The sequence below is a fragment of the Lontra canadensis genome, unplaced genomic scaffold (genome assembly GCF_010015895.1).
Source record: "Lontra canadensis isolate GAN:19392208 unplaced genomic scaffold, GSC_riverotter_1.0 scaffold24, whole genome shotgun sequence".
Classification (NCBI taxonomy): domain Eukaryota; kingdom Metazoa; phylum Chordata; class Mammalia; order Carnivora; family Mustelidae; genus Lontra; species Lontra canadensis.
Window position 1 is genome coordinate 13,551,707 of NW_022631018.1, and position 21,581 is coordinate 13,573,287.

Consider the following 21,581-nt stretch of genomic DNA (forward strand, 5'->3'; position numbering starts at 1 on the left):
GCTAGGCTCAGGGACCCTCTACATTTGGCCACAAAATTATATCTTCTAATTTTTTGTGCCTTTGGGGTTGGGTGGTTTCTTTTGTTTGTTTGTTTTTTCCCCTTAAATCTCTACTTGCCAGAACCTCAAGGGATCGCAGCCAGTGGAAACTGGCCGTGGGCTGGTATTTCTAGGGTGAGCCTTGGGGAATCTCACTGTCGGAAGGCAACCCTGCCTGCTCCTTCATTACCCCCTTTGCAGCATCTTGTTCTGGGGCTGTGTTCGAGTCCCCACCTCACTGAGGTCGCCGCCGCAGTCACGCCTGCAGCACACGTGACTTACCAGCCAGCCCCAGGGGAGGAGACTCAATGGGACCCAAGACCTGGCAAGGAGGTGAGTTTCCATCTTCTATGATGGTTCAGATCTGTGCCCCTTTCTGGGAGCGCTAAACAACATATTAAGATTTCACCCTTTCTCGAGATTATGAAACAGAAAAAAGCCCACGTGTGAGCCTAGTGCTTTATAATTCACGTCTGTGCACTGTGTTGTGTTCACATATAACACACACGTAGCTTCTAGACACGCACCCTATATTCCAAGATTGTAGGACTGCACTGTTGATGTTTTTTGTATTAACGTAGGCAAAGCCTTTTACAAAAATGTCTAGTGCCTGGGTCACCCTATCCTTCCCCCTTTCTCCACCCAAATGCCCTGGAGGGTGGAGGCGGATTGGTTCCAGGCTGTAATGGGATCTGGATCCTGTCACCTCCAGGTCACCATCCTGAGTCTGGGCCACCTCCGCCACATCCGAAAGCAGTTACTGTGCCATTGATGGTCCTGCTCCAGACAAAAGCCACCACTGTACCTTTTCGCCCTGGGGGAAGTCTGAAGCAGCAAAGGCAGCACGGAGTGAGCGAGGAGCCGCCCAGAGAAACTCCCCATCAGCCGGAACCCACGGGAACGGCTTGAAGGAGCCCTTTACGAGAAGCCACGAGCGTTAGAATCTGATGTCGATGCTGTGGGGGGAAGGGGCGCTGGGGCCAAATTCCCTTCCCGCAACCTGGGAAGAGTCAGACAGCCTCTTTAATAAGAGCAAGGAGCTTGTGAAGGTAAGAAATCCCACCAACGCAGAACAGCAGCGTTCCAGAAAAAAGCAGGCAGCCGTGTGAGGCTGAGTGGGCTCACGGGGGACAGCGATCGAGGCCGAGAGCAGGGCCGGGCGCGGAGGAGATGCTGTCCGAACACTTGCTGAGCAGGAGCGAAGAAAGCTCTCTTGACCTCTCTCTCCACCTTTCTTTCTCCAGCTTGCCAAATGAGGTTAAGACGGACCGCTGCCCCCCAGCCCCATATCCAGCCATCACATCCCTGTAGGGAACGTTACAGAGTCGGGAAATGAAACGGCAAAGGCCCAGGACAGCAACCCTGAAAAAGGCAGGTTTTTAAATATAAGGTTGTATGCTCCTATCGAATCTTCCAAAGAGTCCGTTTGGTCCAAGTCCAAAAAAGCAATGCCCACAAGAAAATGTGCTGGCAAATTCGGAAGAGTGTCGCAGCCACTGATCATACTGCTGTCAAGAACCCAAAGGCTAATAAGTCATTTGTTTAAGTTTACTGCAAATTGTGCAATATAATTATAGTATAGCATTAATAACTTTGACGCAGGGGACCACAGACGTGCTGCCTTCAAAAAGATGAATTTGCCAGCCTCCCGTTTTCACTTGGGGAGGACGACAGCCCACGCAAAACTTGCAAACTCCTACAGGCACAAACGAAAAGGCTGCCTTCTTGGAAGGCAGTGAGGGGCCCTTCCTGCACCCTCCACAGGCCTCACCGGGACCCTTCCCTCCCGTGGGGACAGCAGGGAGGCTCGCAGGGAGGTCCCCCATCCTCTCCCTGCCCCACATCCCTGGCAGGACACGGGTCCGGGTCCCTAACCTTGCTGAGTTTCCTCATCCGTGCAATGGGGAACAGTAAGCGCAACCAGTCGTAGGATTAGATGGGATTGCACACGGCGTGCTGGGAAGCCGGTGGTGGTTAGCCCAACAGTTGTCACGGTCACCCCTTCACGAGCCACTTCCCTGCCCAGGCAATCCGCAGGGACGTCTCTTCCCTGAGATCGCTGTGCTGTGACACAGTTCACCCTGCTGTGGGTGGCGTGGGGGGGGCGGGGCAGAGGGGCAATGTCCCACATAACGTAACATTTTAACTATTTTCAAAATGCACAGTTCAGGGGCATCAGGTACAGCCCGTGTTCCTGCAATCAACACTCCCTCCCATCTCCAGAATTTGTTTCATTTCCCCAGACTAAAGCTCCTTGTGGTTAAGCGTCAAGTCTCCATCCCCTTCCGTCCCGCCACCCCCGCCCCCATCCTTCCACACCACTCTGTCTCCGAGAATCTGACAACTCGAAGCATCACCTGGAAATTGGAACCACACAGGATCTGCCCCTTTGGGGACCGGCTTATTTCACTCGGAATCACGTCGAGGTTCCTCCGCGCAGTAACAGGTGGTGTCCGATGCTGCTTCCTTTCTGTACAGGAAGTAAATATCCTCTCTAGTAATACACACGTGTGTTAGATACCTCCTTCCATCACGTGTACACCACATTTAGTCTATACTCTCACCTGCTGACGGACCCTTGGGTTGCTCTCCCCTCTTGGGTCTGGTGAAGGATGCTGCTGAGAGCTGGGGAGGGACACCACTGTCTTGCTGTCTGACACGCTGTCACCCCAGGCTGTGGGGCTCAAGGGCAGGGCTGTGTCCTAACCACCCTTCTGTCCCGCCCCAAGTCAGGTAACCACATGACTGCACAGTGACAGCCAAAGAAACGCTGGCCAGGCACGCAGTCCAAGGGGTAGACAGACATGGAGCACGAGAGAAGCAGAAAATACATACACTGACGTTAACTGCGTGGAATGAATCCTGGGGTCGGGAGGTCACCGTCTAGAGATGCGAGTTTGACTTTCCTCTTCTAGGAAATGGCAGTTTGGATGCTAATATTTAGTGAACGCCTACTACGTGCCAGACAAAACACACCAATGAAGCAACTGTTCCTGTTAATGCCATTATGCAAATAGGGAAACTGAGGCAGGAAGCAAGTCCCTCTAAGTTCACAGACTACAGAGCTGGCAAAGGACAGAGCCAAGATTCATAGCCTAGCGGTCTGGCTGCAGGAACCATGTTTTTGGTTTTTGTTTTTTATTAAAGATGTTATGGGGGGTACCTGAGTGGCTCAGTCATTAAGCGTCTGCCTTCAGCTCAGATCATGATCCCGGGGTCCTGGGATCAAGCCCCTCATTGGGCTCCCTGCTCAGTGGGGAGCCTGTTTCTCCCTCTCCACTGGCTTGTGTTCCCTCTTTCACTGCATCTCTCTGTCAAATAAATAGGTCAAATCTTAAAAAAAAAAAAAAAAAAAAAAGATGTTATTTATTTACTTGAGTGAGAAAGAGAGTGAGTACAAGCAGGGGGAGGGGCAGAAAGAGAGGGAGAAGCAGACTCCTCGCTGAGCAGGGAGCCTGATGCAGGGCTCCAACCCAGGACCCTGGGATCATGACCTGAGCCGAAGGCAGACGCTTAACTGAGCCAGCAGTGTGCCCAGGAACCATGTTCTTAACAGCAAAAGTCACCTAGGGACACCTGGGTGGCACAGTCAATTGAGTATCTGGCTTGAGGTTTCAGCTCCGGTCCTGATCTCAGGGCTGTGGGATCGAGCCCCGTGTTGGGCTCTGTGCCCAGCAGGGAGTCAGCTTGTCACTCTCTCTCCCTTTCTCTCTAAAAAAAAAAAAAAAAAAAAAAAAAAAAAAAAAAAAAAAAAAAAAATTATATATATATATATATATATATATATAATTTTTTTTTAAATAGCAGGAATAACCCAACTTTCCATAACCTCTGAAGCTCGTTCTCTGCTAGAGTCCCAGGATTAAAAAATCCTAACGATTCAACAGGACCACATCGGGTGTCCAGGAGTCGAGGTGACAGATAACATTAAAAATTCATGGTGTTCATTTAAATCGACATATTATATTGAATTCTGCCATGTGTAAGGTAGAGGGTTTGGAAAGTCCGTGATCCTTCTACCAGGACACTGGTGTGTGCTCTACAACAGAGCAGTGAACACTGCTGTGTCTCTTTCCAGAACAAGTGCGACCCCATCCACGTCTTGGGAAAAAAACCAGCCCACTTCCTTGCTACTCTGCCCTGAAGGACTTGAAAGCAACCCGGTGCGTTGCTCCTCTCCCTGCAAACCATGGCCGTTCCGAGCAGCCGCTCCAAGGGAGCAGGGGCCCTTCGTTACTGCAGACGCCCCTCGGGCCTGCAGGTGATCGTGTGTCACCATCTCACCAAATAACAGAGGCAGGGCAGTGTCGACTGCGCACATCAACTCGCAGATGAAGGGAGACATTAAACCTCAGGGGCTGGAGTCTGGACGTGAGGCCCTGAGCTTGCCCTCGCGGCTTCATTCCAACCAGTGAAGCGAGGCTTCCTCCCTGGGATCCCTGGGACCATCCTGAGCACCCCGTGAGCACTCCCACGTTCCGTTATTCTCCAGACCAGAAGTGAGCACAAGCGCATTAAATGGAGCAAAAACAAGGTCAAAGCAACTAACAGGAAATTCAAGGGCCTCCAGACTAATGATCCAGAAATACATAGACCAGGAGCCACCCCGGTGAAGGAGTCCCACTCGCATTTCATCCCTCTGGATTTCACTCTTCTAGAACAGGAGGCCAGGTCAGGGGGCGGGCGGCAGGCCCTCCTCCCCATACCCTGTGGCCAGCATCCCCTCCTCCATCAGCCTCTTCCTTCATCCCCCATAAAGTTTCCATCACACAGAAGTGGAAAGAAGGAGATTCCCGCCACCCCACCCCGCAAAGGCCAGAAATCCTTGAAGAGTTCACATATTAAAAAATAAATAGGGGCACCTGGGTGGCTCAGTGGGTTAAGCCTCTGCCTTCGGCTCGGGTCATGATCCCAGGGTCCTAGGATCGAGCCCTGCATCGGGCTCTCTGCTTAGCAGGGAGCCTGCTTCCCCTCCACTCTCTCTCTCTCTGCCTGCCTCTCTGCCTACTTGTGATCTCTCTCTCTCTCTCTGTGTCAAATAAATAAATAAAATCTTTAAAAATAAATAAATAAATAAATAAATAAATAAATTACTGTCTAGTGGGTGCACGGGTACCAAGAGAAACATAAAATTCATAACATGACTGCCAACCTCCAGGGCTCAGAGTCCAGGAGGTCCGTATGGGCTAAACAACAGATCCTACTTGAACTTGATGGAGCCTCCACAGCCAGAGATGTTCGGGGAGACCCCAGAGCCCCCCGACACCTCTCCGCCATTCTGTTATCTCCTCCTGTCCACCAAAAAGGGCCATTCTGGAGAATCACTAATAACAAGGAATACTTCGTTTAAAAAAAAAAAAAGGAAATTACCACAAACTACCACCACAGAAGAGCCCACCGCTAGCAACTTCCTTCCCGGGGTCCTGCCGCACACAGGAAGCAGAGCCTGAAGAGACAGAGGAAAGCCGTGCCTGTTGTTATACTTGACACCCTGATTGCAAAAATGCTCGCCAAGCCATCCTGAGCGCATCTGCCGAAGGCAGCCCCTTCCTGCGACCACAGGCTGCCCAGACGCCCGCCACCCTTCCCTGCTCAGTGCCCTTTGGATGGCGCGGCCCACTTTGTTAGCAGCCTTGACCTCCAATAAGAGCTCGGGCCTGACAATGTCTGAAACCGGAGACGGGCTTCCTCCTGGGGCTCCTGCAGAGTGTGCCCGCACATGCACACAGGCGCACAGCCCAGCGAGCAGCAAGCCGTCTTAGAAATGCCACCGAGGGTCGCCTGAGCGAATTTAGGGGGGAAGGAGCAGAGGAGAAACAACAGTTCCGATATCTGGGAACACAGTGGAGGCAAACACGCAGAGAGGATGCTGTGCTGAGTTGGGCGAGCCCTGTGACGGCGTAGGAAGTCAGTCTGCCCCCACCCCCGGGATAGGGGCCAAGAACCAAGTGCAAGAATGCGGAGGTCAAGTGTGTGTCCACATGTCCGGCTGCTCCGTGCCTGCCCTCACGTGTGCGGGCACCCCAGTGCTAATCGCACTCAAGGTCAGATGCAGCTCTGCCCTTAATATCTGTAGGGCTCCCTGAACTGTGCTCAGGCGATAGTATGCACGTATACAGAGTGTTACAGTTATAAGAGTGAGGGGGGCATCTCACAGGAAGCAGACAGCTTAAAGACAAGATGGGTTAGTTATAAGAGAAGAAAAATAAATTGGATAATGAATGAACAGACCTTGTTCACTGTCCACCCCCAAGCCGGCCACCTGTCCCCTCCTCTGCGGGCCACCCTTCAAAACAACGGGACAGTTACACCCATGTCGTGGGCATGGAGGATGTAACTGTTGGTGTAAACAATTGTGGCCTTGTCTAAACATTCATAGGAGCAGAAGGAAGAAGGGGAACCCTCCACTGAGCAGGGAGCCCAAAACAGGGCTCGATCCCAGAACCCTGGGATCATGACCTGAGCCAATGTCAGATGCTTCACGGACTGAGCTACCCAGGTGCCCCTAGATGTAGAGTTTTTGAAAGAAACACAAGTGAGATGTCTGGAGTTTGGGTGATCCTGGACTGCTGCCCAGGATGAACGCCCCCAGATTAATTCTAAATCCTAATCAGGGGCATCTGGGTGGCTCAGTTGGTTAAGCCTCTGCCTTTAGCTCAGGTCATGATCCCAGGGGTCCTGGGATCGAGCCCCACATTGGGCTCCCTGCTCAGTGGGGAGCCTGCTTCTCCATCTGCCCCTCTCCCTGCTTGTGCTCTCTCTCTCTCTCTCTCTCAAATAAAAAAGTAAATAAAAATCTTTAAAATGAATAAACCTAATCAGTATGACAGATTTTTTCCATGTAAAACTATAAGCCGTCTTTATATCTAAGGCATTATTTTTTCTCAGACATTCCTTAACCAAATTGCTCTTATAAAATCAATTTGTCTCTCCGTCTGCCTGAGTTTATTTCTGTGTACAAACACAGAAGAGAGACAAGTAAACAGCTTTATTAAGAAACAGGAAGAATCCCGTCCGTCCGTTTATGAACCAAATTCCAAACGCAGGAACCTCAGGGAGGACGGGGCTGGCAGCACCTGTGTGTGGGGCTGGGCAGACCCTGGGGCAGGGGCAGGCCTGGCTGGCTGGGGGTGGGAGACCTAAACCCTCCGTTTGGCCAGAAAACCACCTCGGGCCTTGTCAAGCAGAGCCCTCTGGAATTTGGGAGCAAGGACTGGGTGTCCCAGTCCTGGGGCTCCTCTGTGGCTTCAGAGACACTCATAGGGGCCACCGACGCTGACCCTCTCAGATTACAAAGGAGGGACCAAGCACAGGCTGGCGGGCCCGGGATCCCAGTGCTAGTTAGCGCTGCGGACACGATGGCAACTGTCTCATCTAAGGACCGTCTCTTCTCATCTCAACATCCGGGGCTGTAGACAACCTGCGATGCCTACCAACCCCTACCCCCTCTTTCCCTTTTTCTCTCGCCCTCTCTTGTCCTTCCTCGTCCCCTTCATCGTATTCCTCCCCTTGCCATCTTCCATCCTTCTTGCCCTCAGCCTCGTGGCCTTGCCTCCCGGTTCGGCAGAGATGACATTCAAGGCCACCTGGGAGGCCGCCATGTTCAGGACCAGGTTGTCCCTCTACAGAAAGGCACACAGCTGGACCAGGCAGCTGACCGTTGCTCTTTTTTTCTAATTTTTAATTTTATTTATTTATTTGAGAGAGAGAAAGAGAATGAGCAGGGGGAGAGACAGAGGCAGAGGGAGAAGCAGACTCCCCACCGAACAGGGATCCTGATGCGGAACTCGATCTCAGGACATGGGGATCATGACCAAAGCCACAGGCAGACACTCAACCACCTGAGCCACCCAGGCGCCCCAGCAGCTGACCATTTCTCTTAAACCATGTGGTTGCTGGCTGCTCGCCTGATCGGCTGCTTATTTTCTGGACAACCATCTGGTTAGATAACTCGACAGCTTTGGGTTGGTCTTGGTTTCTTAGTTAATAAGCAAGTCTCCTGTTGCTGCCTGAACCCGGCATTAAGAGGGAGAGGGAGGAGGGAAGCAGCAATCCCATCTCCAAAGAAAGCAACCGCTCTGAATCAGATGGTGGTGTTGCTCGGGGAAGCGTAGCTGCTCATCACCGCTAACTAAAAAATGGAATCACACCACGAGAAGAATCGCAAGCTCTTGAAGTTCGGGGGGAGGGGGGGGACCCTGAATTAGCCATTATAAATCTCAGTCATCACTCAGATTTGATAAGGTGTCGAAAGTTCATCACCTCTGTGGTGGCAAAAGAGATTTTATCTTATGATTTGCAGTTAATGCTTTAAGAATAAAGACATTTTGGGGCACCTGGGTGGCTCAGTGGGTTAAGCATCTGACATTGGCTCAGGTCATGATCCCAGGGTCCTGGGTTCGAGTCCCATATCAGGCACCTTACTCAGCGGGGAGCCTGCATCTCCCTCTCCCTCTGTCCCTCCGCCAACTTGTGCGCTCTCTTTCAAATAAATAAATAAAATCTTTAAAAGAATTAAAAATAAAGACATTTTGTGCATAAGAACTATCAAAGATTTTAAAAACCCTGTCGTGAGTGGAGAGGTGGAGCGCTAAACCTTTTTCCAAGAACGTTTTGTGGTTGGCCACGATATCGAACTCAAACTCCATTAAGCAGAGACAATGAGCCCGAACAGCCCCTCAGCTGCCACCTGGCCTGTGACACGCAGGATACATTTAGATAGATTTCTGCTTATCAAAGGAATTCCATCTACCCCAGAGCCTCGGGACCCGTGGACCCCCAGAGCGGCACAGGAATATGGACGCTTTCCGGGCAGGTGAGAGTCTCCAAGGAGGCTCTGCGAGCCCAACCCTGTGCAGGAAATCCCGCATGTGGGGGAGGGGGTCTCTCTTTCCAGACTCCTCCGCAGGGTCTGGACAGAATCGAGGCGATAGGATCAGCAAAGCATAACTGCAAAGAAAACTGTCTGCGAGAGATAAAGCTGGATGGGAAGGCAGCTAAGCCCGAATCCCCCGTACTGCCCAGATCGCAGCGGAAGCCCCCTCCCCGCTCCCCCCTCCGGAGTGACAATGCTGGACGGGGCGGCTGCCAAGCTCCCCAGAGGGCCTGAGACGGGCAGACCACGAGAAAGGGATTTCCATCTGCGACAAGGGATCGCACTCCATATTCGCAGCATCTCAGCTAAAAGGAGTGGCTATTTTCATCCGCTGAGCTCTCCCAGATTCTCTGTGGGGTCACCCACAGAGGAATAAATGAGGGCTTTCTCCTCGGGGAGGGGAAGGTGTGGAAAAGGAGAAGAGCACTTTGGCTCCATTTTCTCTGACTGCTGCTTTTGCGTTTTTGCTGTCAGACCACTGGCAAGAGGATGGATGGATGGAAGGAAGGAAGGAAGGAAGGAAGGAAAGAAGGAAGGAAGGAGGAGGGAGGGAAAGAGGGAAGGGAAGGAGGAAGGAAAGAAAGGAGGGAGATGTAGGGGGAGGGAGAGAAGTAGGGGAGGAAGGGAGGGGGGAGGGAGGGAGAGAGGGGGCTTTTCTAAAATTTACCTTCCTAGAGAAAATCACTGGAATAAACAGAAAGTGAAGGTTGAACACTATCTTGCCCATTTCACAGACCCTCACAACAACCCTGGAAGGGTCCTGTCATTGTTGCCCCAGTAAAGAGGAGTGACCAGTTTCAGAAAGGCTGGGCCCAAGGTCACACCCTTTGTGAGTAACCTGATTTTGCAGCCAAGTTTTTTGACCCCAGGTCTTCCTTTTTAAGGTCGTAAGAGCTTCAAAAGTGGATCACTCTTAACCTCTTAGTGTGGTCAAAGACGCAAATGCTACCCCACATGCCCTCTGCCTTTCCACCCATTCCTGGACACACGGTCATTGCCCGCCTCTCTCCAGCACCAGAAACTCTTCTAACAAAGATCCCCAGTGACCTCTGAGTCACAGCATCAAGGGAAACCTCGGTCCTTACCTCCTTGATCTCTCTGAGGCATTGGACCTTTGCTTCCCTCTGAAGCTTGCTTCTCTCTCTGCTTCTGTGGCTCCACTGTCTCCGAGTTTCCTCCCCTTCTCCTGGCTTCTCCTTGACTTCTCCTGACTCCTCGGGCTGCCTGTGCCTTCGCTGTCCCCAGTCCCGCAGCTCCAATCTCCACTTGCTGTCCCCACTCTCTGGAGACAGCTCTGCCTCCAGGGATCCCACCACCCTCTCCATGCCAACATCCCCCAGACCCACGTCTCCAGCTCTGAATCCCACCAGGACCCACTGGAACATTCCACTTCAAGCCCCAGGGGGCCCAGAACAAGTTTATTATCCACACCGTCCTCAGAAACCAGACCACAAGAACAAAAGCCCTAGTCCCTCCTGTACTCTCCATCTCAATTAATGGCAGCAGCTCCTCACGCTTGTCCTGGCCTGAAATCAGTGGGGGGTGGGGGGGGGCGGGGAGGGTGGGGAGCCCTCTTCTTCCTCCTCTCCCTCTGCCCCATGTCCCCATGGGTTTTCTACGCATAACATCTGTCTGGTCCAAGCTGCCACCCCATTCCTACTGCCACTGCTTTAGCTCAGACCTGTATCCTCTGTCACCCAAGCCATGGTGAGGGGCCTCCTCATGGGCTCCCAGATGCCCTCTTGAGCCCATCTTCCCTCAGTTGACACAGCAACCTGTCATCAATGGTATCTGATCACCTCGTTCCCTTTCCAGATGCCCATCCACAGCTGCCCAAGGCCAACCGCGTCATAGGAGACTCTCCAGCTGTGAGGCCACGCAGCCTAACCCCTGCCATCTTCCAAGTGTATTACTCACCCATGCGCACGCTGTGCTACGATAACTATGCACCCCTGCAGTTCGCCAAAGAATACAAGCATGCATAGCCTTCTTGTGCTTTATGTCTGCTATTCCCTCTGGCCGGATTTCGGCGCTGCCCTGTGCTCAACAAGCCGAACTCCCAGCCACCTGTCAAAGGCGCTCCCGCCTCCCCTCCACTCCCTGGCAGCCTGCCCAGCCTGCAATCCGGCACCTCCCACACTGCCCTTGAACACCAGCTCCTTGTCTGTCTCTAAAACTAGACGGGAGCTGCTCCAGGGCAGGAATTTTCCTCCTTTTTGTACCTTGGTTGTAAGGTGGCAGAGCACTGTAGCTGATGCAGGAGCAGGAATCAGAAACTCTTATGAGCATGTGAACATGAAAGCGAAGGCAGTAAATAAAATAGTAACACATCCAATCCACAGCATCCTTTAAAAATACATTGTGACAGGGGCACCTGGGTGGCTCAGTGGGTTAAGCCTCTGCCTTCAGGCTCAGGTCATGATCCCAGGGTCCTGGGATCGAGCCCCACATCGGGCTCTCTGCTCGGCGGGGAGCCTGCTTCCCTTCCTCCCTCTCTGCCTGCCTCTCTGCCTACTTGTGATCTCTGTCAAATGAGGGGAATCTTAAAAAAAAAAAACAAAAACAAACAAAGAAACATTGTGACCAAGTGGAGTTTATTATGGGAATGCAAGGATGGCTTGTCAACAGCGATAATTCACAACAGTAATAGATCTAAGGAGAAAAATCATATGATCATCTCCCTAAAGACTGAAAACATATTTGGCAAAACACGATACCCATTCTCGATGAAAATCACTAAATAAATTAGGAACTGAAGGATATTTCCTTAATTTGTAAAATTATAATGTATGCCTCAGTCGAAAAGCCGACATCTTGCTTAGTGGGGAAAACTATAAACGTCAATTGTGTCATGACCATTTAACAATGTATCAGAGGCATGAAACAATGTAACAAAAAAGAGAAAAACCAATAAAGGAATACAAAGAGTGAAAGAAAAGAGGAATGGTATCTCTACTTATATCAGATAAATTCTCTCAAAAATCCAAGAGGATGAATTTTAAAAAACTAATGAACACATTAATAGAATTTAATAGGCTATAAAGTTAACATAGAAGTCAATATCCCTCTTATATACAATTATCAATTAGAAGAAAAGATGGAAGTAAAGAGCCCATTTATAATAGCAACAAAAGATATAATACCTAGGAGTAAATTTAACAAGAAATGCTCAAAGTCTATAGGAGAAAAACCTTGAAAATTGGTTTTGGCTCAGGTCACGATCTCATGATCGTGGGACTGAGCCCCGCATCAGGCTCTGCTCTCAGCACAGAGTCTCCTTCCGATTCACTCTCCCTCTCCCTGCCCCCTCTCTGCCCTTCCCCCCTCCATGCATGCACACACCCACTCTCTCTAAAGTAAATAAAGATCTAAAAAAAATTAAAATAAAATAAAATGGAACTGGCACATGAAGAGACAGATAAATGGCACATAGCAGAAGGTACAGAGATAGACCCAAGTCCAACTGAAAAGCTGGTTTATGATAATGACGGTATCTCAGATCAGTGGAGGGAAGATGGATGTTTTAATAACGGGTCTGGTGACAACTACAGACATTTAGAAACAGATAAAATTGATCTGTACCTTTCATTATACACCAAAGTAGCTTCCCAGTGGATCAGACAACTAAATATTTAAAAGGAAGCCATAGAAACACTCAAAGAAAACAAAGGTGAATTCCTTTGAAACCTGGAAGTGATAGACAGTCTTTGTAACCATGACTTGAAATCCACCCTTCTTAGATGGGTTCTGGAGCATCCCAAAGGCAACAGTAAGCAGGATGACAGATATAAACTGATTAATTTGATACATATATATATATTTTAATTTATTTAACACAGAGAGAGAAATCACAAGTAGGCAGAGAGAGGGAGAGAGGGAGAAACAGGCTCCCTGCTGAGCAGAGAACCTGGTGTGGGGCTTGATCCCAGGACCCTGAGATCAAGGCCTGAGCTGAAGGCAGAAGCTTAACCCATTGAGCCACCCAAGCGCCCCTGATACGTATATTTTTTTAAATAGGCTCCACACCCAGTGTGGAGCCCAACGAGGGGATTAAACTCACAACCCCGAGACTAAGACCTGAGCCGTGATCAGAGCTGGATGCTTAACCAACTGAGCCACCCAGGCACCCTTTGATAAAATATCTTTTTTTTAAGATTTTATTTATTTATTTGAAAGAGAGAGAACAAGTGAGAGGCAGATGGAGAGGCAGACAGAGAAGCAGACTCCCCACTGAGCAGGGAGCCCGATGCAGGACTTGATTCCAGGGACCTGGGATCATGCCCTGAGCTGAAGGCAGACGCCCAACCAACTGAGCTACCCAGGCGCCCTTTGATAAACTTTTTAAAGTAATTTAGGAATGTAGGCTTATTCCCTGTCCTTTGGCACCTGTGCAAATGCCCTCTACGGGATTTCAGACTGGTGCTCGAAAGTATGAGAGATGAGTGAGAACCCATAGAATTCGTGCTTCTTTGCTACAGTAAGGCCATACAGGAGGGTTCAAAAAAAAAAAAAAAAAGAGAGAGAGGTAAAGAAAAGATGCTAAGGTCAGCCTGTGACTCAAGATAGTAAAAATGAAACCAGTTTGTATTCCTGAAAAGAGACTGGGAACCCTGACAGACACCAGCCAACTTGCAACCTTTGCCAGGACAGAACAGAGCTGGAGTCTGGCAGCCCCACAGACCTGGCTTGGAGACATTCCCCTGGAGAGCGCTTCCCCTCGGGAGGTCACTGGAGCCTCCTCATCCGATAGGGTTTTCCAGAAAGGGCAGGCAACAGAGGAGTCTCGAGTGAGTGACTAGAAGAAATATGAGGCAGTTCCTCCCCCACCCCCTGCGTTACACTCCAGCCAAGAAAATTATTCAACTCACCATCCTGACAGCCCCACATATTCGCGCCCCCCCCCCGAAAAGTGATGCTACCATCTGTGAGCCCAGGAAAAATAATCTGGACTCTGTCTCTCCAGGTCGGGGGTGGGGGTGGATTCCCACTCAGGCAGTTACCCTAACAGTGACCATCATCACGGGGTCTGGGGGAGACGGCTTCCTTGGATTTCTCTGTTCCTTGCACCTTTACTCATGCTTCCTTTTTTGTGACCCGAACCACATTGATTTTTGAAATTCCCGGGTAAAGAGACTGCATTCATCTCCACTTTGCTATAGGAGAACTAATGGATTGGGGGCGGGGGGGTCCAAGTACAGTGCCCAGCACATAGCAAGGCCGGTAACTGCTACCCGTTCATAATCATCACCATCACCATCACCGTTAGGATTAGTTCATGAATGGCGCAGTCGGGGACATGCCAAAGAGCAGCTCATGTTGCCTAAATTTTATTGACTTAATCCTTCCAAATGCTGACAAATTACTAGCCTCAGCCATTTAAAAATCACATTTCTAATGCAATAATCCTATCTGCGAGGCGTGCGGGAGATGTTACTACAGCCCAGGGATTTTCAGAAAGTGAATTAAGTCACTATAAAAACTGACCATGTTGGTTCACAATTAAAAGTCTGGTGGAATGAAATGCCATTATTCCATAGCCTGCTAAGCCCGAAGGAAGAGACTGCCACTCACGGGTCTCCACTGGGAGGGCATTTAGAACCCCTAACATGTTTCCGGAATGTTCTCACGACTGATATTATCTATTAGCTGGTCTTGGATTGAAAATATTTCTGAAACGGAAAAGGCTCAAAGCACGTGTTCTGAAAATCACCATGTGTTCTTAAAAGGATTTCGGATAAACATCTCTCCTAATTAATAAGCATTTAAAATGCAATTTGTATTATATCTATAAAGAGTCACACCATGGCTTCTGGAGGAAACTTTCCATAGTTATTTTTTCATACCCGTTTTGGAGCTGGGAAAATACAGAAATATACACACACATGCGCGCGTGCGCACACACACACACATGTTCCCCAAGTCTAGACTTACTTGGGCTCTGGCTATTTACAGTCTACGTTTGGTGTTTTTAAACCCTTCTGACACATTCCTTTCTTTCATCTCTGTGATTCCTGGCCACCCTTTTCGGTACGACTGGCTAATCTTCCTGATATTTCCGGGACATAAATGGGCCCAGAATACTTGACTGAGAAAAAAAATCAGATAGCAATATAGTTCTGGACACTTTTTTTTTTTTTTTAAATAAAAGATTTTCTTGTGTTGATCTGGAAATGATCAGATGCCCGAGACCCTTCTGCCAATCTGGAACATTTCCACCTACTCCAGGGAATTCCTTCGGGCTGATGTTTCTTAGGACACAGTCTCGATTCAAAAGTTCCATTCAGTTCCCCGAATGATCAAGGAGAGCCCCAAAATGGGAGATCCGTTTCTTGGCCCTTATTTCTGCTTGGTGGCTTGACTGTGCATAAAACAGAAAAGACACTCGGGCCGCAGATGTGAAATACACGTGGGAACGCTGCCAGGGGCAGAAGGACCGTGTTTACCCCAAATCCCAACACTTCACAAACCAACATTCTTTTATCTTCTACTTCTCCCCTTCTACTTCCAGCCCTTAAAAAAGACGTGGTATAAAACCCAGCGAGTATTTTTTTTTACCTGACGACGCAGGTAACAGAAGTCAATCCAAAGGTTTTACAATCCGCCACCAGACACAGGTGTTTACTCACCAGGTAAGTTGTCATTTGAAGGGACAAATCCAGAACATCAATAGGTGCATGAGATCACGGTTGCTGTTTCTACACTGCAGAGCCTGTCCTATTCCTCAGTCTGCCTCCACTCCCTGCCTGTTTCCAGAAACCTCACACGCAGTGCAAGGAAAACCAAACCCATGAGCACCCTTCTCTCCGAGCCCCTCCCAAGTGTGGAACTCCTCCCATTTCCTGCCTCAGTTAACACCATGCCCGCCCTGCGCCCAGAAATCTCAGAGGCCAGCTGCTACCTTCCACCCCAAAGCCCTGGGCTCCTGTGGTCACGTGACTCCTAAGAAGGCTCAGAATAAGGGCGGTCACTCTGCAGGCCACCAAAGCGGCCACCATCTAATGGTTGGGTTCAGCCAGACACCCCTCCCAGATGGGCTCACCAGCATTTCTCCTCCCCTCCTTAACCAACTGTCCCCAAGACAAAACTGGGGTGGTGGAGTTCAACAGGGCTTGCTACCTACAAACAGTGCAGGGTGAGGACTCCTACCGCTGGGTGATATTTGGAAAATGTGCTGATGAAATTAGAAACTGAAAATGGATAATGTTGGATTGAAAAAAAAATATCTAACTCTATAAAACATAAACCTAACAGTATCTTGGCTAATTAATAATCATCAACAGCCCCACATATTTCTCCAAATTAACTTATAAATGTGGACAAAAACGGATTTACTCAAGGTCACAAAATAAATCAGCAGTGGAGAGACAACTGAAACCAAATAAATAAGAAGATTCCCGAATGTGCTAGTCTGCCTCTGACTTCTAAATGCCCACCTACGAGACTTTTCATACCACCTAGTAGAATTTAGAACTCTGTTTAAGAAAATCGTTCCCAGGAGCAACTGAGTGGCTCAGTGGGTTAAGCCTCTGCCTTTGGCTCAGGTCATGATCCCAGGGTCCTGGGATGGAGCCCCCGCATCTGGCTTTCTGCTCAGCAGGGAGTCTGCTTCCTCCTCTCTCTCTCTGCCTGCCTCTGCCTACTTGTGATCTCTGTCTGTCAAATAAATAAGTAAAGTCTTTTAAAAAAAGAAAGAAAAAATAGTTCCCAAATACCGTTAAGTGTCTTAAGTGAATTACAATGATGATTTTTGCTAATTTCCCCTCAAGAACATGCCTTCATCTTCTAGATGCTTACTCTCCAGGGCAAACTGCATGTTGGAGTCACAGTGGAATCTCTTGGGCTAAAGAAATTTAACTCTTTTGGTGCCAGAGGGCTACCGAGGTCCATAGAGAGCTCATAAACCCAGCCCTGGGAAGAAAGGAGTCTAATGTCTGAACTCTGTCGCCTCCATCCATCCTGTTCAAGAGAATACAGCATGTGTTTCCTTAAAATCTTGCAGGCTTTAAAAGGGGAGTGGAAATTGTACCTCATCTGAGGGTACCGATGTTTAAAGAAGAAGGAAAAAAAAAAAAAAGCTGAACTTTTATTATTATTCCCAGAGACGCACAGAAGACTTAGAGTTAACCTTGAGGCCCCACACCTCCCAACTGAGAAGGAGACAATCCATGTCACTGTTGTTTCTGGCTAAGTCTTGTGCCCCCAGGCAACTGTGGTCCTGGGTGATATTCATGTGTGCCTGCTAGTGACCCCATGTGACCTCCCGGTGCCTGAAAGCTGTCCCTCAGACATGCCCGCGTGACTGTGAGCTGGCACAGAGCACTGAGTTAAGAGACCCCTGACCGGTTTCCTAGGGTCACTTTAATTTCATCAGGCAAATACAATTGGCAAGTATCTTGAACTGTAACACCGGGAATGGATTTTCCAGGTGCTTCCAACAAAACCCCAAATCAACTTTGTCACAACACAGGATGGAGGCATTTGAATTGCAAACATTTGTTTCTTCTTCCTATAGGTTTCCTTCCCTTCCTCCATTTGCATGAAAAGAGCAGATTTTGATTTACCTTTGCACACGGAAGCACTCAAACATCACCACCAATAAGCTGTTGTAAGAACTGTTCCTAGAGAATGTTCTAGAATGCTTCGGTACACTGCAACTTAGTAGGATTGCCACCTATTGGATGGTAACTTTAAGAACCAAGGTTTTTCAAAATTTATCAGAGGGTCTAGTCTGGTTTATCATCTCACAGCACCCCACACGCTACCTCTCAAGCACTTACGGCAATGGGAACAAATTCTGAATGGTGCATTTTGTGGTTTGTATCCTCCATTAGAATATAAGCTCCCTGTGGACGAGGGCTGTTATTTCGCTGCTGTGCCTAACACAGTGCCCTGAAAGCAGCAGGAAGTCAGAGATTATTGATAAATGATCAAAAGAGCAAATAAATGTGTGAATGAAGCAGTGTTAAATTGGAGAATACAGAACGCAACTATAAAATAAGCTTTTCGATTTCCTGAAATCCTTCCCGGGGGAGTCTGGACAGATTTATTATCAAACTACAAAAATGGCATCCTGACAACAATCCACAAGTTAATTATTCTTGGGATAAATTGGGGCTTCATAAAACCAATTCTCTGGGTGTCAATTTTCCACATGTAAAATTTTTACAACTTCTGTGGGTATTTGTTTAATTTAACCCTTGCCTGGGAAAACACTGATGTGTGTGAATTTGGATTCGCAGACGAGGCAAGCAGACGCAGTTACTGCTAAACTTCACGACTCAAAATCACAGTATGCCATTTCAAAAGTCACAGAAATACAAATCAGAAAAATGCCACGGAGCAGTGTGGGAAACCCCCACAGCTATGAACTTTGTTTTCTCAATATTTCTCTCCAACCACTGATAAAAACTCTTTGAAGTGGAAGAGTAAATATTATCACTTGATAGTACTTGGACCCAAGAGTGCAAATACAATTGCATTGTGTTACACTCTGGAGGCTCCCGGACACCGCACGGAGAGGCCAATGTGCTGAGCCGGCCGCGAGGCAGCCCGGCTCCCATGCGCTCCCACCCCCGATCTCCCTCGGGCGCACACGCGGGATGTCAAGGGGGACGTGCTGGCATTCGAATACGAGTTTCCGTTTTTGTCATTCTGGGAACGAAGGCCCACGAAGAGGCCATGGGACACGCCAAGCCCTAAGTTTCGGCTTGCGTCTACCACTCCCACCGGCCTGTTCGTAAGGATCGCGGGGGGCCGTGGGGAGGACACTCTAAGGAGCCGGCCACAGTGCCGGCTCGAGGCAGAAAGCAAGCCCCCCACGAGCAGGTGTCGCCTGTCCCCGGGCCTGCCTCACCGCAAAGGTGGGCGGCGCGCGGGCAGAGGGTCCCCGGGGAGGGCGCCAGGCGCAGGTCCAATGGCAGGTGCCGGCGCGTGCGGGGAGTGGAGAGCAGCAGGACCGATGAGCTGGGGCATACCCAGTGGGCGGAGAGGCCTGGGCACACCTCCCAGCTCTGCGTCCCGGGCCGGCTTGGCCAGGGAGAGGCGCGGACTCGCCCCCCGGGGCCCCTCCGGCCTCCGCCCGCCCCGGTCTCCCCCGCCCCGGGGCCGCCTCCCTCCTGCCCCCCGCGCGGGCTCACCTTGCCGGGGAAGGGCCCCGGGAGGATCAGCTTCAGCGCCTGCCTCTTCAGCTCCACCAGGCGGGCGTTGCAGTTCTCGCACCAGACGCCGCGGTCCGAGCCGGGGGAGGAGCCGCCGCCGCTGCCCGAGCCGGGGGAGCCGGTGCCGAAGCCCGGCGAGCCGCCCAGGGAGCCCGGCGAGCTGGTGCCGATGCCCGGGGAGGCGGGGCCCGGGGAGCCGGTGAAGGAGCTCGGGGACGAGGTGCCCGAGCCGGGGGACGGCGTCCCCGACGAGCCGAGCGCCGAACCCGCGCCCTCGGGGGTAGGCCGGCTGCCGGCGCGCGACTCCTCGTACGCTTTCCGGTACCAACTCTCGGGGGAGAAGGGCGCCGCGGGCTTGGTGGGCGAGCAGACTTCATTCACCTGCGGGGAGACGTGCAGAGTCAGGGGCCGCAGGGCGGCGGGCTGCCGCGTCCCCGGGCCAAGCCGGGCTGGGGGCGCCCTCCCGCCGGCCGGGGAAACGCGCGCCCCCGAGGGCCGGGCCGAGCGCCAAGGAGCGCGCGTTCGGGACCGCTCGGAGCTCGGCGGCCGAATCTGCCTCCATCTAACCCGTTAATCGTCCTTGAGTAGGTCCCGGCTTCCTGGGCGCCGGCGGACCCCTCCTCGGGTCGGGAGGAGAGGGCTCGCTCAGGGACTGCCCATGGTTTCTGCAAGGGGAACTCATACAGTCAGCGCCCCGCGTTTTGAACCCGACACCCATCCCAGAAAGAGCCCAGGTTCAAGATCCTGGAAGACGCTATGCCGGGGGCGGGGGGTGGGGTGGGGGGCATCTGGATTTGTATTCATTCAGGGTACAGCCCTCCGGATCCTGAAGGTAAATGCAAGGCTCCCCCGGCTCCAGGGCACTGATCCCGAGGGACGGCAGAGAATTCATGGACAGCCCCTCCCCCCCGCCCAATTCGGCTTAACTCTGCCTGAAGTGCACGAATGTCGCAAAAGTTAGGGGTGCGGAAACCGCCAGGAACGCGAGGACTGAGAAAATTCCGGGGGCCAGGCCAGTGTGCGGGCGTCCTCGCCTGCAGACCCGCCTCCGTGCACGCAAGCCCAGCCCGCCCGGCGGAGGCGCCTCTGCAGCGGCAGGAGAGCTCGGGGCCGCCCTGCGGGGCCGCGCGGCGCCGGGGAAGGGGGACCCCGGCCGAGGGGTGGGGCGGTCTGGTAACGCGCCTCCGCAATGTACCCGTCCCAACTTACCCCGTATTTCTTTCCCCTGCTGGAGACCGCCAGCCTCTCTTTATTCCCGGCTACCGAATTCATGGTGGCTTTTGCAGAGCAGAGTGTCTAAACGTTCCACCAACGCTACATCCAAAAGGTCTTCCAACCCAGAAGGGTCCCCCCGTTGTCGAGGGCTGCCTCTTGGCCCTCAAGTCAAGGTTTCTTAATTGGGGGGCGGGAGAGAATCAAAGCGAATGGAGCTCAGAAGTAATAGCACTAAATTTGCAGAACGGGTTGGAGTGGGTGGTTCATTCTTCTCTTCAAATAATGCTTTTCCTCATCCTCTTCTGCCTCCTCCAGCCACACGCTCTCTTTGCACGGTCACATCCAGATAATTGGCATTCTCCTCGGCCAGGTGGCTGCGTTTTCCTCCACGAGGGAAGCGAGGCGGGCCGCCAGGCACACGCAGCTGCCGGGGAAGGTGGGCGAGCCCTCGCCGCGCCTCGCCTCCCGCCGGCGAGCCGGCGGTGGGAACTTGCCTCCTTCGCGGAGCTCGGTAACTGAGTTCAAAGAAATTCTCCCAAAATATAAGGATCCAGACTCGGGGAGGAGCCTCGGCGCGTCGCGGAGCCAATATCCGCCGGCCCGCTCGTCCTGACAGTTCCGCGAGCGCAGGGAGACGCGGCTCGGCGTGGACCCGGCGCCGCCGCGGTCAGCGCGCGCGTGTGCGCCCGGGCGCAGCGCGGAGCCTCGGGAACAGCCGCCCCGCCGCCCCGGAGCCCGCCGCCTGCCTGCCGCCGCCGCGCCGGCCGGGATCCATTTTATGTTGCGGCGCGCGCGCCTGACAGTGCGAGGCGAGGCTGGGGGCGGGGGGTCGTAAATCTCGCCCCTTGCGGGGAAGTTACGGGAGAGTGGCCCGCGGCCAGGGCCCTAATGAGACGCCACTGCGCGAGCCTGGCGCGGAGGGGCAGCGCCGAGCGAGGGGGCTGGACAGAAATGCGCCCGAGCCTCCCCGCCCCCAAGTTCTTTCTCTTCCTGGCAAGGCTTGCAGTTCTGCCTTTGAAACGCCGTGTAAAAGGGACTGAGTCACAAACAAGTCCGCAAACATGCCGGGTCCACCCCCCCCCCCGCCCTTTGTTCTTCTAGACCTGCCCTGCAAACCTTTTCTGGAATTGCCCTACCAGCCCCCAGGCCGGCTGGGGGGTGGGGGGAAGGGGGACATCCACCTAGCCACAGCCAAGGGCCGGGGGCCTTCGCCCCCCGCCCCGCGCGCCCCAAGCTGCCCCGTGCCGAGCCGCCCAAGCTGGCCCAGGTGAGCCCGGGACCAGGCCGGCCGCCAC

General features: G+C 51.8%; 1 protein-coding gene across 1 annotated transcript in view; it reads right to left on the minus strand.

The window, feature by feature from the left end:
• KIF26B (kinesin family member 26B) overlaps nucleotides 1–21,047 on the minus strand; it is a 414,161-nt gene extending 393,114 nt beyond the window's left edge. Inside the window, exons 1-2 of the mRNA XM_032862876.1 lie at nucleotides 20,281–21,047; nucleotides 19,051–19,452 (exon numbers count right to left, since the gene is read on the minus strand). Coding sequence (XP_032718767.1) covers nucleotides 19,051–19,452; nucleotides 20,281–20,343 — 465 coding nt within the window. The 5' untranslated portion in view covers nucleotides 20,344–21,047. The remainder of the gene's footprint in view (nucleotides 1–19,050; nucleotides 19,453–20,280) is intronic.
• Between the last annotated feature and the right edge of the window lie 534 nt (nucleotides 21,048–21,581).